Source organism: Eufriesea mexicana, unplaced genomic scaffold, assembly GCF_001483705.2.
Source record: "Eufriesea mexicana isolate 0111107269 unplaced genomic scaffold, ASM148370v2 scaffold2438, whole genome shotgun sequence".
Classification (NCBI taxonomy): domain Eukaryota; kingdom Metazoa; phylum Arthropoda; class Insecta; order Hymenoptera; family Apidae; genus Eufriesea; species Eufriesea mexicana.
Genome location: NW_016910515.1, coordinates 375,437 through 394,516, shown reverse-complemented (window position 1 = coordinate 394,516; position 19,080 = coordinate 375,437). Strand labels below are relative to the sequence as shown.

The 19,080-nt window shown below is 33.0% G+C and overlaps 1 protein-coding gene across 1 annotated transcript in view; it reads right to left on the bottom strand.

Annotated features, from left to right (window-relative positions):
- The window catches only part of prom (prominin), a 107,749-nt gene that overhangs the window by 30,810 nt on the left and 57,859 nt on the right, over positions 1 to 19,080 (bottom strand). Inside the window, exons 8-11 of the mRNA XM_017903605.1 lie at positions 11,375 to 11,510; positions 6,324 to 6,494; positions 4,835 to 4,948; positions 3,797 to 3,983 (exon numbers count right to left, since the gene is read on the bottom strand). Coding sequence (XP_017759094.1) covers positions 3,797 to 3,983; positions 4,835 to 4,948; positions 6,324 to 6,494; positions 11,375 to 11,510 — 608 coding nt within the window. The remainder of the gene's footprint in view (positions 1 to 3,796; positions 3,984 to 4,834; positions 4,949 to 6,323; positions 6,495 to 11,374; positions 11,511 to 19,080) is intronic.

The window sequence follows — 19,080 nt, the reverse complement described above, 5'->3', positions numbered from 1 at the left end:
AAAAAAAAAAAAAAAAAAAAAAAAAAAAAAAAAAAAAAAAAGAGAAACAGGTTATATATAAAATTTCGAAAAAGCACAGGAAATTTGATCGAGTTTACTTCACCTATTTAAAGCGGTCCAGTAGAACACGCAAAGCTAAGTGAAAAGCTCGGTTCCCCAGGAATTACGAGACAGATTGAAATCGGTGAGAGAATATAAAAATGAGTTCAGTTATGAAGCAGCCAAGTAATTTGTCTGACAAGTGAATTTTATCTAGCAAAGGAATTTCGTTATTATGAAACGGAAATCTGATTATCGTTAGAAAAAGGTTTAACGGTATTTCATGGAGCACAGGAGGGATAAATTTTATAACATTTTCTAATTCGTAAACCAGCTGGATTTAACAAAATTATTTGAAATTTGAAGACATTAAATAACTTTATGTAGTATCATAGATTTAAAGACCTAGGTGGAAAAGGGTTGTAAAAGAATGAATCAATCTAGAGAAACGTTCGTCGACGACCAGTCCACCGAAGGGTCTGTAATATTTTCGGTAATCGAATGGGTAAGGGGAATTTGAAGGAAAAATTTCGAGAAAACGAGGGACGATCCTTTCGAAGAGGCAAAGTCGTATCGAGTTTGGTAGCGAGAGACCGAAACAAGTCGCGCAGAGTTATTAATTTTGTTTTATGTTGTTTCTATTTTTATTCACTGTTCAACCAACCTCTTTATTTGCACAATTTTATTTTAATAACATTTATTTTCAACTTGTGGTTTTGCGAAAAGGAATAAATTTGATTTTTCTAGGCCGTTTTACGGGTTTCTTTAACTTGGAAAATGTTTACTATGTAACCTTAAATTGTAAAGGTAGTCGAATATAATTGAAATTTCAATTTTTGATAATACCTTTGAATTTGCTTTTTTTCGTTTGTGCTGTGTATTAGTTCTTTTTACATTCAGAAAATTATCGAAATTGGTAATTTTTTGTGTAACCTATCTACCAGATATAATTTGTGGGGTATATGATCGGTTCGAAATATAAATATTAAATATCGCGTAGACTTTATTGAAGACTTTATTCAAGAGAAGATTATTAAATGTAGTTATATTTGGAGATAAACAGAAGGTGTACAATTAAGGAATTTGATTGTTATATGTAGAAAAAGTGGAAAAAGAGAAACTTTTCGTGTTAATATTAAGTAATTATCATTATGAGGGAACAACTATTATTTCAGATTATATATGTATACCCGGATTGGTGGTTAAGGAACTTAAAGGGCTCGATAAATAAACTAAAATCGGGAAAATTTTATACGATAATACGCAGTTGTGTAACTAATACGAGTTGGCGCTATTAGAAAACATGATAGGTTCAGTTATTTTAGAGTAAATCAGTATTGAAATCGTATATAAATTATTTGGAACTGTTAATGATTGTATTAGCAATTGATGAACTGGCATGCAATCGCAAAAACTGCCAAATTTGATTAGAGGTTGATAACGCGACAGTTTTTTATATTAATAACATTGGAGGTATTAAGTTTATGATTCCACGACATACAATGCTTTGTTTGCTATTAGACAAAATGAAAACTATATTGTAAGAAAACCGCCAACGGCCGAACCCCGGCGGTCGGAGTCTTTGATGGCGGTGATCGTTCCATGACGATCGAGAGCGAGCATCGAGGAAAGACCCCCGCATGCGTGTCTCGTGGAAGTTCGTTGAGGACTCTCGACCGAGTAAGAGATTGACGGGTGACGAATAAACTTTTTCAGACAAAAGACCTTTTATTAATTCTAACCCGAATCCCTTCGGTTTCCCGAACCACACCTCCTACGTGACATGCTTCTTTTCGTGATTCCCAGAGAAAAGAATAGAAAAACTAGATTCCATGCTATAAAGGTTAATTTTGGATAAGTAAAATTTTATTTTTACGTTTATAAATTGGATAAAATTTGAAAATTCTACGTCAAAGGCGTAATTTAAAGCAATGCAGTTCGTGGTAAGTACAGACCAGTTAGTTGAACAGCTCCTTTTTATTCAGACGGCTAATTCGCTACAGAAGCAGGTTGAATCTGGAAAATTTGATCCCATTATTTTGCTATTATTTTGCTATTGCCGATATAAATATAAATAATCGTTATTCGATAAGTAGCTTTCAAGTATCGCGTTAGGATTATCGGAATTTTTTCGCAAGACGCCAATTTCGGTATTCATCAAAATTGAGGTAGTCGTAGTACGGATTGTAATCATGACAACTGCTATATCGGTACTCACTGCATGTATATTTTGTTATCCCTGAAGTAAATGTATTATTAACGTCTAATTATGTAATAAGCATTTTCATATCTTTTGCCCTTTTTTTGTTTTCTCGGTAAAATTGGTTTATCGTTTTATTTGTTCGCGTGTTAGTATTCGAAATAACTGTAATCAAGAAGTTAGAGAAAAATCCAACGCGGCAGTAAATGGTAATTTTGTATTTTTTCCATCTCTTCTATTACTTTTTTTTGTCTTTAGGTAATAGTCGAAGCCATTTATAATCAATGCGGGAGCGTACTAGCCTTTGGTAAAATATTACGAAGGTTTTACGGTTTGAACCACAGAAAATTCCATATAGGAATTTAGCAACATTGAGAGATTTCGTACGAAATTATTTTTGTCGTATAACTTAGGTAGAAGCCAAAAGAAATTTTATAATAAAATATTGTTAGAGTCAAGTTTGAAAAAGCCAAGTTGATCTGCGGAATTTAATAACGCGCTCGTCAGTTTTAATTTCGATTTATTCAGATTTTATGTTTTCCTTTTTATCGAAGAGGTGTAAATATGTTGGTGATTACGTTTTTGTAAACAAGTCGGGTTTGTTTATCCGTGATGCATGTATAGATTACTCTTTGGTAAATGAAAAATTTAACGAATCTGTGCGTAAGAGCGTTGAACATCCTATGAAAGCTAGTTTCTTTATCAGGATACTCTTATTTACGTCATTAAAAGCGCCCTGTATACTTGGAAAGGGCCAATGTACATTTTTTATTAATAAAACCATTTTCTATGCTTAGAGTATGATTAACAAGGTTATCGATACACTTGACTAATCGGGGGTAATTAATTATGCTTCAACCACCATTGTAATTTCTTTTTAATTAAAGTCTCTTTAAAGCAGAGTTTATAAAAGCGGAATGAAAGGGCAATCGGGCGAACGTTCTTTCCGCCTGCTTTCTCAATAAACTTTTTTCGTATAACTTCTTCTTCCGAAAAGTCTGCGGAATATGATACTGTGTAGCAAATTCGGGCTGGACAAAGAATTTTTTGTACAAATGTAGAAATAGCGAATAGAAAGTGCCCTCGGCGGTTTACTTTTAAATTTTGATGACAAATTACAATTATTTAAAAACGCAAATAATTATAATTATGGGGATTAAGAGACTCAATAAAACACTCACCTAACTTTCAAGATGGGAACGAACCTCCTAACGTTTTTAGTTTTCGTGTAATACCTCGTTTTATCCAAAAATCGTGTACTTTTGCAACAAACGCGCGTTTTTCGGAAGCTAAAGGTGATAGAGCAAATTCATTTACGAATTCATGTTCAGGAAGGCAAACTTCGTGTTGAAAATAAGATACGTCTTAACATTTTCTAATTATTTTTTAATTATTTTTATCAACGAGGGAAACGCTGGTTAGCGATAGCGTGAACATCAAGCATAGGTATAAAGTTTTATTCAAACTTTCATTAACTATATTTTTCATAATAAAGTATATATTACAGAAATAGGAAATTTTTATTACTGATTACGTTTGAAAGATAAGTCAACTTACTTGAGTAAATCTTTTAGAGGTATATTTAATCTTTTGCCTAAGAATATTCGGGTTTCCAAAATAGCTTCTATTGCACTGTAATTTGAATCTTGAAGCGGGCGGCAGATTAACATTTCGGTATGACTCGATAGCATCAAAGTCATGATAAAAACTGCCCATAATATAATTGAGATAAAACAAGCCATGAGTACTCCACTGAAATAAGAAGTACAATTAGCAGTTTGAATAATCTTTCGGTTTTATCGGTTTCGGTGTTATGACAGGAATATTAAGTATAATTGGTACGCACAGTTTTATATCGAGTACGACAAGAAACATCATAAAAATGAGAAACAAGCCATTTGTTTTGTAAAAATAAATAGAATGTTTTAGAAAATAATCATTTATGAGGTTTCACTTTTGATTTATATACCCGTGTATAAATTAATAGATTACATTATGTATTCACATTCAGATTAGTTGCTTTTTTTATGTTTTTGGCATAGACTTATCATCATTGCCACAGATGACAAATTTATTTTCATCCGTTAAAAAGTTATTTCAAGGCTTACTCCTTTGCAAAATGTAAGACGTTTTCTTCAAATTGAATACCTAATTATCTATTAGAATCGAAGGCAAGAAGAAACGACTAATAAAGGTTTTTTATATGGTTTTCATATTTATCCGTTGCGAAATGTAGACTTTTAGTTCGTTCAGTTTATGTTGCTCTATCCGTGCACATATTCAGGTGGTAGATATAGAAACAGATATGTTTTCATTTATATCGCATTTAGATTAAAATATATTGAAATGTATTATGATAGTGGAACACAGCAGGGCAGCAACTGTAAGCGTAATTTCTGAATGAGCAATAGATTCGTAACAACTAAGCGTGTCTATTGAGTATTGTCGCAAAATTAAGTTATCCATCAATATGCATAATGCTTCTCAAAGTATTCCCCATAAGTCGTAGGTATTCGTACTTTCGCATATAATATGGAGTATTTGTATTTTAACGCAATTAAATGAAGAAATGAAAGTTAATCGAATGTATAGAATATATCTGTAGATACCATAAAAGCGTAGGTCGGACTTTAGTTTCAGACGTACCACACCGACAACAAAGCGCTGCTATCAATAACAGCCAGATGAGTAAAATGCAAAGAACGGTACCTGTAAAGTGTAAGGAAAAATTATGCCTTGAAATGATTGTTATTCGATAAATAATTATTCTTTATTTTCAAAAATTTAGATTTATATTATTTAAACGATTAATTATGAAATTATATTACTAAATTTCCACAATATCGATAGAATTATGTATACGAGTGTCGTGTTAGTATGCTCTCTTGTTTGCTAAGTATAGTAAAATATCATAATTGTCGTCATTGTGTGTATTTAGACACAGCGCTAACTCGTGTGGTATATACTCGAGACATATCCGTTTTAAGCATTTACACAAGATTATTTGTATAAGTATCAGAAACGTAAAGAAGATGTTTCGGAGAAAAGTCGTAAGGTGTGATAATATGTTGAGAAAGACGATGATAATTGTTTGACTTCCAGGCGACTTTAGAGAGTCCTAACAACGTTATATTCAGATTTTGAAATTAGTTTGTGTTAGTTAGTGTCCAGACATTTTTGAAACGCTACCTACACGTGTATTTTCACAAAAGCCGTTACCGAGGTATTAACTTTCAAATTTTACGTGTCATTGGCATTTGAGCATTTGGCATTCTATCATAGCGATAATTTGAAATTTCAGAGTCCATCGTATAATATCGATGTATTGTTATACACAACTAGGACTATTGCGTTCGATTCACCGTGTTTTGAATATTTTTTTTTTATTTTTCATCTACTTTGTCTGCTAACGCCTGGAGACATCTTCAGTTTTCTGTGTCTTTAATATCTATTTGCAATGTTTGCAAAATATTAGGATCTATTTGAGCGATCTATCTGTTTACTATTCAGATATGTTTGTCTGAAATCTCTTATATGTATTTTAACGTAGCTTCCAATGTGTTACGATTGATTATTCAGGTTTGATGGATGTTCACTGAGAGTGAATCAGTGTAGTGTCTATTAATTGTGTTTTTTGTATTAAATGTGTTTATATATCGGAAAATTGCAATCCTAGAGAGTGGAAATATTGATAAGAAAAAGTTCTATCTAATATTAATAAAGGAATTTTTTCTGCTATTGAACCGTGTTTAAAGTTAACGTAATTATTTTCCCGGAATTGTGTCTTATGAGTATGTTAGGGCAATAAAAACGTAGTAATTACGTATAATAATTGGAATTCATCTTTTGGATGTAAAAGTGTATATGTAACGATGATAATGCGATAATTGTAGATACAACTAGTTATTTATCAAATAAAGTTACCGCCCAATAAAATTTCAAATACGCTATCGTACAAATAAATATTCTTATTTGAATTCGTATTTAACATTAAGTATATCGATAAAATTCATCGAATGAAATTTTTATTTATGAAAAATTTTTGAAAGATAATTTAGGAAAACGAGTTTAAAATATTACTTACCAATACCTATGAGCCACCTCACATGCTCGAAAACAATAATATATGGTGTCGCATTATCCACTAAACGCCTTGCAAATTCTAATTGTTTAACGAGCTCGGAATTGCTTGCTTCCATATTTCGTGTTTCATCGAAGATTCTGGCGCGCATTCTATTCACTTCACGTCGAATTTCTGTGGAAAACATTTTCTCCTATATCTTTTCATATATTTCTTTAGTTTGAGAACAAAGGATATAATATTATAAAATTGATAACGAATAAAATTCGTGTACCGGTTAACGTCGAATTAACCATAAAATTCATAAAAGTATGTCGATAAAATACTATTTTTCTCATATGAAGTTTTCATTTTGATAGATAGATTATTATTGAAAATTCAATATTCTGCTGCCATGAACGTGCAGTATATAATATAATTATGCAATTACATTGAGAAAAATTAAAAAATTATTGTACGGGTAGGTATATATTGTATATATTTATAATCTGACAAAGTAAATGTTAAATATATTTCAAGGGTAGTTATGTCCTGCAACGCTATTGGTTAAATTATTAACTTTTATTTGTATATTTGATTATTGACTATTCGTGATACTTATATTTAATTTGCGAAGACGCGATGATAGGGAAAATGCAAATTTGCGTGTAATGTTGCGATATAGTGATTGAAAATCGAAAATAGAATGTCCGAAGAATTGATTACAAGTACGAATATAAATTTATGTTTTATTCATTTATAATATTTTAATTCAATTGGAATTGAACGTTTACTTTTCTTTTTGAAAATATTCGTACATTACAACAGCATGAAAAATGAAATTTGATAAAAAATTGTCCCATAGAAAAATTTATTCTTTAATGAGAATCTGATGAGAATTTGTAAATAAGACTAACGGTTTCTACTTAAGAGGACAAAGTCGACCTTCGAATAACCTCGGAAACACTCGATGAATAAAATATAAGTAGGATAATTTTATTTCCTCTTCGAAACAGAGATACTTTTTTACTTCACATTTTTCGAGCTCGTTGTACTTTTGAGATACGTAAAATGTAAAGTTTTCAAACGAACAACGCACCTTGCATATACAAATAAATCACGAAGTAGATATACCATAACGAGAACATGGTGTTACGGCCCCAGGACCGAATGACCCTAGTTAAGTGGAGGACTGTTTATGTCCTTATTGCCAGCATCCCTTGATTTGTATACACTCGTCATCACCTAGTCACCACTTGAGTGAACTTTAGCAATGGTCAATATATCACCCTTTCGGTACTACTGCCCCCCAATGGCAGCGGCCATGAAACATTCTCTGGGTACTACCGTCGCCTATTGGCGGCATCCGCGAAACGTCACCGATCACAGTCACGGTCCGATTGAAAAGTTTAGTGTTAATCACGCTCAAGATTTCTATGAATACCTCAAACACGTTTTCGTGGCTTCCAGTGCCACCACTCTTGTGAAAAACTTCCTCGTACCACGAATATATAACCGCGACCAGCTCCTCCATACCGAAAGGGTTAAGACGACAGGCATAAGGACCCAAATTATTTAAATATCCATCGCCACGGAAAGACGTCGCAGCTATCACACACCCCTAATATTATTTACAACCAAAGAAAGACACACACCCACCACTTACAATTCACACCAACCAGTAGACAAAAACTTATAAAACCACCGAGACAGCAGTTACGACAGAGTTCTGCTAACAATTTCACGAAAACAGGACAAGCATCACGACCAGACCATCAATCAAGACCCACGACGATCAACTCAGCACGAGAGACAGTAAGACATCAGAACTCTTTAGTGCAACCCTAACCAGGTGTAGCTCTATTAATTCAGAATAGGCTGCGTACCAGCAGCATTGTCGCATCCGCGTAAACGGGCCTTACAACCTCGCAAAACTTTCAGCATGAAAAAAAATGGCAAGTTAGAGAATTAAATATTCTTAAATAATAAGAATATCTTGTCAAAAGGAGAGTTCTAACGTTTCGAATGAAAAATCCATATTGCTGATAGTACCTCAGACAATACCCATTGAGAAATAATTTATAATTATTCATATTTGCAGCGTAGTAGAATTTTGTCAATAGCGATTTATTAATATTTATATCGAGAGAAATAACAAAAAATTAACATGCTGGCATGAATGGAATTAGATTTTCGAACTGGATAAAAAAACAAATAGTATTATCAGTCTTTTATAATACTGTTAACCCATTTGCATCCAAGCGCGGAATATTCCGTGAGCCACGACTGACATCTATCACCGAACGCGGAATAATCCGCGAGCTGACTCTTTTCTATTACCAGTTGCTGATTATTCTTCATTTGCCACAGATCATGTTTGATACCTTTTGTGAGCATCTCGCCTACATCACTTCATTATATTCTTACCAAGTTTTATTTTTGTTGTGAAAATCTTTTTAACTGCCCTTATGAGTAAGTGCTGATACGCGCGCGGTGATACTAGCCAGACGTCTGTTGAACGTCGCTGATGCCTGAACAACGGTACCTTAAGTAGAGTCATGATGCAAATGAATTAATATAATTTGTTATCGTGAAAATAAAATAAAAACAGGAAGATACGAACATGTTTATACGTCAGTCGCGTGCGAGCTGTTGAAGAGTACAGTCGTATAAATATTGCGATCCTTGAATGTAAATATACACAAGCGAACGATTAGGGAAGTAAAAAATCGAAACTCGAAAGTGTGCATTTACGATCTAGTTTATATCAATAACTCTTGTTAATTGGAAAATGCAGTAAGGAAGTGGGGGGACATATCCCTCGCCGATATTCACTTCCACGAGTGATACAGTGACTACAAACTCGTATTCTACATATCGATATTATGGGCAATCTATATTTGGCAGAACACCTATTATGACTACTGAAACCACTACAAACCAGTATTCCCACACATACACAATTATCGCCGGCAGCTTAAAGCAACGCACATACAGAAATGCCGAATAATATGTGTATACTCCACCATTCATGTAGGGATATACTTTTGATTGGCGAATACAAGGAACAAGAAATGTTGTTTAATTCCAATATATTTTTATTAAGAGATTTTGGAGTAAAGTACAAACTAAAAGAAGACAGCTAGGGATGCGTTTTTGACGCATTCGTCACCAGCATACAGAGAAAATAAAACAGTTACCTAGCAACAAAACGACTGTTTATTAAAATCTCCTACACTATGTTCACGCAACTAAGACTCGCACAGCGATTCTTCTTCAAACTCCGTAAAGGACTCTCTCCAAACGACTCTCAACGACTGTCTTTCAAACTCCGTATAGAACTGGACTCTAACCGACTTCCCTAGGATAGTCCTTACACTCTGTCTTCTTTCATACTCATGCTCCCTTTCTCGATTACGTGTGATTGAAAAATTAAATTTTTTGAAAAATACATCTAATAGTTACGGTAATCTAGTTCGCAAAAAATTTAAATAAATATTTGAATACAGTTTATTACAACTTCGTTCTTCGTTCTGTTTTATACTATAAATCACAATTTTTCCATCATTACGTTTGAAGAATGAAAAGAAGATTCTTTGATAAATTCTAAACCACTAAACGTTTTTCATCAATTTTCCTTCAAAAGTTTATACAATTTTTAACCGAGACCATACCTTTTACAACCGAGATGAAAAAAACTCCGATACAACAATTTAGTATAAACAATTATATCTTTCAAAAATATCTTGATTATAGGTAGACGTAGTTTCTTTTGTTATTGTAAATATATTAGAATAAAAATATGAAAACACGGAAAGTTTCATTTTACTCTTTTTTCACGAATATTCATACCTTTTTATTATTTAATTTGTTCTACGATTAATGTTATATCGATAATGAGCGCTAATTATCTGCAATGAGAATGAAAATTAACGGTAGTCAAAAGTAACGAGGAAAAGTTTCTTCAGAATATTGGTTACCGATAATGAAAATATTTAAAATTCTCGCAACAATAATAATTATTCGTAACTAAAAACAATTTTCGTCATCAACATCTATATCTACATCTAGAATAACCAAACCAAAGGAACCAAAAAGTATTTTAGTCGTTTATAATGGCTATTTGTAACCGAAACGAGTAAAAAATTTTATCAATATTTTGAACAATTAATCTTTTCCATCAAATATTTAAAGTAACTGGAATTCTACATTATCTATATACTAGAACAAGCAATAATAAAATATCTTCCGCGAAATGTAATTATGTGTTCTGAATCCTTATAGCGATATATCTAGTAAAAGCGCAACGTGTTCTCATATATTATTTGCAAAGCATGTACTATTAACATTTGGTTGCACAGAAAGATCTGTTGCACTTTTGTATTTCGAAGATCTCTAGTACATCCTGTAATGTTTGGTTTTCTATGTTATTATCTATTTGCAGTTAACGTCCATCGTGTGAACAAATTCAAAACAACCGTGTTACGAGATTTTGTTTTGTTTTCGAAAATACTCGTGTATTGGAATGTCGTTGGAATTTGTTGGTCTCTGAAGCAACTAGTTTTGCCAGATGCGTTTCATTTGTTTCTAACGTACGAATTATATCTCGATTTCTGTTTCTGTATCGAAAAAGGCAAAGTATATAAAACGTTTGATGCAAAGTGATTCGTGATATTGCAACTATTATTAAGAAACCGAAACTTCGGTTAAGATAATAGTTCATATTTTCTTGTTCATATACATTTTTTGTTCGGAATGACCTCGCAAGCACGTTAACAAAGTCTGTCTGTTTAAATTTCGAATGCTCTCTATGAAGATTCTAATTAACTCTTTCGTTGCGAAATTTCCATAATTAAAAGTACATTTTCGATATACGGATAAAAAAGTATATTCTACGAAGAAAAATATGGGTAAGAATGAAATATTTCACATGATTAATTAAGGCATAATGAATATATGTGGAAATAAAGATAATTTTGCATAAAAAAAGGACTATGTACACTTTTGACATTCGAGGACGTACATATAGATCTTTCGTAATAAAAAGGTTAAGAGTATAAAATATTTTTACTTACGATTCCGGACTTCTAAACTATTCCTTGCTATATGTTGGGGGATGTACAAATATTCTCCTCTAGCTTGACGAATTGTTTCTGTTAAATTACTTCGTTTAGAATCGCGCAACAGTATTAAACGGCTATCCCTTAAGAACTGTAAAGATACAAATACAAAAATTACATATTTTTCGTTCGATATATGGTTTTGTTTCATCATGGTATATGATTATATTTTTCGAAAACCGTACCTTGCAATTGAAATGAATTTATTTAATCGATGTTAGAAAAGTATCGTTTTACGAAAGTACAATATAATATCGGGTTGGCATTTAAGTGATTGCGGATTTTGTCAATAGTGTTAAAGTGGTAATCGTGCTTCGGTACCTAGTGACATCGGTACGGTGTTGGTATGCGTGTGGTGAGAGAGAAAACAGTTGAATGTATGAGATTGAAGAAGCCACGTGCTCGGGTGTATGGCGCGAGTAGTGAGTGAGTGATATAGAAGAAAGAACCAAAGAATTGTTTGTTTATGTTCCTTATATTTTATTAAAGTTATTAATAGTTTCCTTTTCTTTTTTTCCTTTGTTCTAATAAATGTTTTTTTACTGAATAAGTTCAAGTATACCGAGTTACTCAAAACCTAACCTCAAACAAATAGATGGCTTTTGCACATTCTTTTGTTTTGTCAACGTGTTCAAGGCTCCTAACTTATATATTGTTCTCTTGTTATTTGGACTTCCGCCTTTAATTTAGTTGAAAAATTGTATCGATTAGTTATTTAGTTTCGTTTTTATCTCAATTTACAAATGGAAAAACAAGACGCGCATTTCGGACATATTTTATTGTTTTATTTCCGAAAAGGCAAGAACGCATCACAAGCATACAAGAAGTTATGTGCTGTAAATGGGAATGAAGCCTTGGAAGAAAGACAGTGTCAAAATTGGTTTGCCAAATTTCATTCTGGTGATTTTTCACTGAAAAATACGCAACAATCTGGCCGTCCAGTTGAAGTTGATGAGACCCCTATCAAGGCCATTATCGATTCAGATCGTCATAGCACAACACGTGAAATTGTAGAGAAGCTCAATGTATCGCATACATGCATTAAAAAAAAATTAAAACGGCTTGGCTATGTGAAGAAACTGGATCAGCTTAAGGAAATTCATTTGACGCAACGCATTAGCATCTGCGATTCTCTTCTGAAACGCAACGAAATTGATCGATTTCTAAAACGACTGATAACTGGCAACGAAAAGTGGATAGTTTATAACGTCAATCGGAAAAAATCGTGGGTGATACAAGATGAACAAGCCCAGACGACACCAAAATCTGAGATTCGCTAAAAAATTTGCTATTTTCCTTCTTATTTAAAATCCGCAATCACTTAGATGCCAATCTAATACAATTTTCAAATGATAAAAAATGACTAATCGAAGGATTAAATTACATCGGTTTCCATTATTTTATTCCATTCGTAACATCACCAATGTTACAATTTCAATGTTCGAATCGATGTAAACGAACATCAGTTCGTGCATCTCGTGTCACGTAAATTTGATCGTTTAACCGTGTTATTTGTTATCGAATGACTTTGAACTATAGGTCATTGGAATAGTCTAAACGAATGCCGCTTTATTATGAATAGAAAAGTATAGCATGTCATTCAAAAGAATGAAGATGACATGAAAATCTTCAAAATCCCTTTATCTGTAAAAATTTATACAAAAATTCTTTTGTATTTGAAAAATAACAGAGATATTGACGATGATCAAAACTATTGTTCCATTCTGTATATTAGGATATCGAAAATATAACTTAATTTAAAAATTCGCCATGTTACGAATTACAAGTATTATTTTTTTTGGCATACGGTAAATATGGAATAGTTGGTGATTAGAAAAATTCAAAGTTGACTTAATAGCTCGAAATAAGGCGAAAAGTAAGTACCAGAGATTTAACAAGGTGGTTAAGATATCCTTGATAGAAATTGATATAGATCACGTGATTATTATGAAACGAATTATCAACTTATTCTACAGAAAACGTAAAAAAAAATCTTTACATTCGGTGTTTATTGAATACTAGCAAATGACGTATCTTAATATAAAATGTATCCATTGTTATTAACAACACATTCCTCTCATTTATTTGAAACTTGATAAATATCTTTGACATCAAATTTTTTTAATATAGAAAATGCTTTTTCGTCAGGATTTATCGCACGTCCAAATTTATTAATTTGAATTTCAAGCTTACTAGATTAATTCGTTTTCAAAATTCTGCCGCAATAATTATGTTTAAAGTCACGATGGGAAATCCATAGTACTGCTTTATGTTGTTTATTTTCTTTATAACAAACTTCATATTTAATTCACGTATTCTTCTTAATACATGAAAGTGGCGCATAACGATATATCGAGATTTCGTAGCGACTCTTTCGGTATTTTCGTAATAAATTTTGATTCACTGATTTATTTCAAAAAAATTTATCCTAGCTTTCTGGTTAATTGGTTTAGAATTAATTTTTCGATAACTAATTTTTATTAACATCTGTATAAATTTACTATTGTTTACACGATATGATACAAGGTCATCAGATTAATTACAAGTATTTGAAAAACTAGATAATAAAATTCTGAAATCTATTAAGATGAAATTAAAAATGAAATTGATCGATAAAAACTTTTATAAATAAGGAATTAACGTCTCAGTGACTCGTGGTTTTAAGCTAATTACTTTATATCCTTGTTATCGCGAATGGAGGAACATAATATATAATATATAATAGTACTATAGAATTTATATGTAAATAAAATATGTATTAGACTAAAAATCACATTATTGGAAGAATTTTACAATGTAAGCGTATCGAATATAAAATGTAAAGGGAATGAATACAAAAGCTCGTATAAGGTACGATCGAAACCAGGTAACTTGAGTTTCAAAGAGAGATAAAATCTATTTCTGTAAAAAGAGTTGCAAGGGTATCGATTTATCGATTTATCGATTCATCGAAGTAAAAAGGATTTAACGAAAGAAAATCTGACACAGAAATATAATAATTTTTCAGTTGTGACGGTTTAAAAAGAGAAATTCAATTATTTTTAATACGAATTATTTATTTTGTAAATATATAACTTTGAGTCTCAAATTGGTTAGCACTACTGTTTTAACTAGATTCACCATTTTAACAAGTATCGAAACTTTCAACGTGTCAAAACTCCTCTTCGAACTCATTTCATTCGATGTAAACGCGAATATCGAAGACGCTTATTATGTCGAGAAATAATGGTAATTGAGCGATCATTTTCTAACCAAAAATTTGACACTTTTATGACTTAAATCGATTCTGATAGTTGAAACATGGTGATATTATCGAATAATTAGTTTATAAGATTTTCTAACATGGCAATAAACTTCGAGTTATATATATATATTTGGCTATTCTAAATTTGAGATACAGGGGTAAGGTATCGCAGTTAAATATGTAGCAATTAATTCGAGTTAAAGTATGTTTTATTTTAACTTGCTAGAATTTTCGCAGTGGAGCTGAAGAGAACGAATGAAATTTCTAATCTCGTTGAGGTTTCCGTGTTGTAGAAATTCAGGTTATCGAGATTTTACCATATTTTTAAAGACCGTTATTCAATATTATCGATGTTTGGGTTGTTAATGTAAATATTACAAGCAATTATTACGATTAATATGTCGGTCAATATAGGTCAATAATTAATAGATCGGTCAATATAAGTGATATAAAAACATTTGAGCATTGGAAATGTATAAAATAAAGGAACAAATATGCCAGTATAAGAATTTCAGTTCCTTTCGAAAAAACACTTAATCGCAGTGACGATATCTCGTATTTTTATACATCCAAATATATATAACATTATTTTAATATGAATTTTATAAACTGAGAAAGATCCGTTAATAAGAAAGCGTTACACTTGGCAACTTCTTTCAATTATGTCATGGAATGTGAAATAATATCTATTTTTAATAAATACCGTGTTTACGTAGATTCACGTACATTACGTACATAAATTAGGCAGTGAAATTTTCAGTGAAATTTGAAAAGGTAAAATCATTATTACTTTGTAAGTAAGAAAAAGTTCAGGAACTTGCCAAATTAGTTGCTGTACGCATAACACGCATACGTTGAAGTACGTATATAGGGTGTTCCCGTGAATACTAGCAAGTATTTCTTTCACAAGTAGTAGGTGTATTGAAAGAATAAAGGAGAGAAATATAGTGTCTATCAATTTTTTATATTTACAATAATTTTCAAGAAACAAAGGTGACCTTCAGTTTTTTAAATTTGTGGCGGCTAAGATTCCGCCACTACGCCCATGCAAAAGGAGCAGGGACATTAGGGTCGAGTGTGCACCGGGTACGTCCCCGCAACGTACCAGGAGTCGCTGCAGGTCAGCAGGCATTGTCCTCCGGATGGCATTGGCTATCGTCAATATCATGCCGGGGATTAGCTTGGGACCGGGCAGCGATGTTGCAGACCAACGGTCGTCTTAATTTACGACCTCCCTGGGCGGTCATCATGACCTTCCCGCGCGAGGGCGGTCCCCGCGTAAACTCTTCCCGCGAAAACTTAGTTTTTCCCGCGCGCGGGTTGGCGATTTTTTCTACCCCTTCCGTGAACACTCGACCGCTTTAAAAGCTCCTAAGTCAAAGGACCACAGGACAGTTCGGATCCTCCTACGACGCCGTGATTATTGTCCCGGCCGCCGCGACGATCGCCGGCATACGTATTGCCAACCACTTCAAATTGAATACTACATATTTTTTTATATTATATGAAAATGTATCAAGAAGAGTTTAACCGTGTAATATATATGAAACATTTTTCGATTGCTGTTTGTATCGCTATTGTAGGATAGTTTTAGGAAATAGACAAAGTACAGAAAGACCCGTTACGGTCTTTCAATAGCCAAATCTTAAATGCCGAGCAATACGTGCTTCGGTGTTTATTTGTTTACTGCACATTCTGGTCGAATTTCTATGTTGCCTCGGGTCACCGGACACGAGGCATCGTTCAAAAGCCTAATTTAGGCTATTAGGCTTCGGCACTTACGATCTGGCTGTCAGGTGGGTCGTAGCAGGTTGGGGCCAGGCCACGCGAGGTGGCCTCGCGCAACCCCAACTTTCCATGGCATAAATCGAAGCTGACCCTTCGGAGGAGCTAACTCAGAGGGAGCAGTCCCTTCACTCTTGACCTTGACGGAGGGAGTTTCTCCTACTTCGAGGAGGCGCTTGTCCTCTGGACGGGCTTTAAATAGGCCCGTCCTGGAAGACAGAAGAGTTAGTTGAGAGTTCGTTAGTGTCAGTTGTCAGTCTTAGAGTTGAGAAAAGAGTTAGTTAGTTGTTAAGTCAAGAGTCGTTCCTTAACGACGAATAAATTGATGCATTATTAGTTATTCAGATAACAAAACGTTTAAAAGGAACGAGATCTCTATGAAATAAAGAAAACATATTCTTAGAATATTCTGTTTTTGAAGAAAAGAAACTGGACATTTATATGTGGGGTGGCGAGTGCAATGAGTGTGCGGAGTGCATGGAAGCTGTAGCGTCCTACGGTATCGAATGTTTTCTCTAGTTTAGTTCTGATTGGGTAAAATAGATGTTGGTGGTGGAAAGGTAAAGAGTTTTAATTGGACAGAGGGTGTGACATAAGGACCTTTGGCTAAGGAGTAGGAAACTGTCAAGGAGCCGATTTCTGATGGTCGATGACGTGATTTATAGTGTCGTCCGTCCGTCGCTTGTTGGGTCTGTCACAAGTGGGTCCCATCTGTCGCGTCTGGTGCTAGTAAAATTCCTAATTTTGCTTTACATTTGTACGCTTAATCCGCTAGAACGGCGTTGAGGCACATCGAACCTCCGGAATTGCAGTCGCCGTATAAAATATAAAATAGACCGTTAGGTCTGGCAAAAGTGTAAGCCTTAGAATAAAATTATGTTATAAACACGCTTTCCGAGACGGAACAGAAGCGTATGGGCGGTTCCTTGAAAAGCAAGGAGTAGCGAACGGTGGTATCGGGTCTGACTCGGGCGTTTGGTACGGAAAGAACAAATGATAGCGGCAAATCCCTTTGTCGGAATGTCTGTAGAATGATTGAGAGAGAAAGCGTGTGTATGGAATGAGATAGATCTGGCTTTAAATAGGGATGCAAAGGCGCGAGGCAGTCAGATGGTGTGTAGTCGAAAGTAGTGTGATATAGTAAATAAACCTGCTTTATTATTAAAAGGGAGTTGTTCTTTATTAGACGCGCAGACCTCGGTCTGCATAGATTTAATATAACCAAAAATCCTACATATATTTGTATTACATTTCGAAAAAATTTCGTCGCCTTATAATATCTTATCCACGTGTAATATTTCATTTACATCTGTTCGTAAAATCGAAAACTTACGTGATTACAAATCTTACAAGTATCAAATCGGATACTTGGAAATAATAAAAACGATTGCAATTTTGATAAGAATATTTGTTGGATTCATAAATTTAGCTTTTAAGGAAATATGATTAACAACGTAATATCTAGTTTTGAAGCACGAAAAATCCAAAATTCAGAAGACAGGAAAATATTCAATACTCGAGCAATTTCGGACAAACGTGTGCTTGGAATAGTAGATAATGGTAGATAATACTCTTAGGGTCATATTTTTATAAAGTGACATTAAACGAAAATATTGATATGTACTCACTTATTGTATATGTACATCTTCGCGGAAATATTACAACACTTAGATTTGTTACGTCTAAGAATTCAATATGTACGTTAAATCGAAATATTTAAAATTATACGATAGTAAGGAAGAAATCTCAAAATATTATTAATAAAGAGACAAAATAATTCGACGATATATACGATACTTGGATTATATTTATTACAAATAGGAATCCCGGTGGCGCTAATGTATTCAATGGAAAATTATATTAAAGTTGTTATAAGAAGTTAAAGATAAATCAACATTATATAAATACTATTTATTTTTTATTACTTTAACATACTTTTATAATTTAACAATGACGCATGTTTGTAATAAATATATCGTATTAAACACGTATGATTAAATTATTTTTTAATTTTACTCTATGGTCTTGAGATTTTTCAAATACTTCAATTTAACATACGTATATTACTTGTTGGAAACAGCACATACAAACATTCGCATGCTTTCGTGTATGAGTGTATCTATTGTAGAACTTTTGAATACGCGATTCAAGGATTATTCGAAACAACAGCCACTTTTATTGTCGAAAGCGGAACAGTACTGTACTTCATAATAGCGGAGAAGCTAGTAATTTTTTAAACAAAGAGTTTCGAAATAAACGAATTGAGATATATGCATTCGTAGAATAGTCGCTAAAATTGCACGTTAGATTTTTTTTATATAATACTATCAAAGATATTGTTTACTATATTTTATCTAGAGATATGAATAATCTATAGATAAAAATAAATGTAGCTCATAAATCCACATATATCCCGGTCATAATTGGCAAAACTCACCGAAAATGTATTTCGTAGAACTGAAAAATGTAACGAAATTCAAGAAAGACATATCGAACGTGTTCCTTGTTTTTGATCTTGTACGGAGTTGAAGGTCATAATATACCATACGGTTGAATCTTAATATAGGCTTTCCAATATATATATGATATTTCATTTAAAAAACTGAATATCATTTTCGTTTCTTGAGAATTA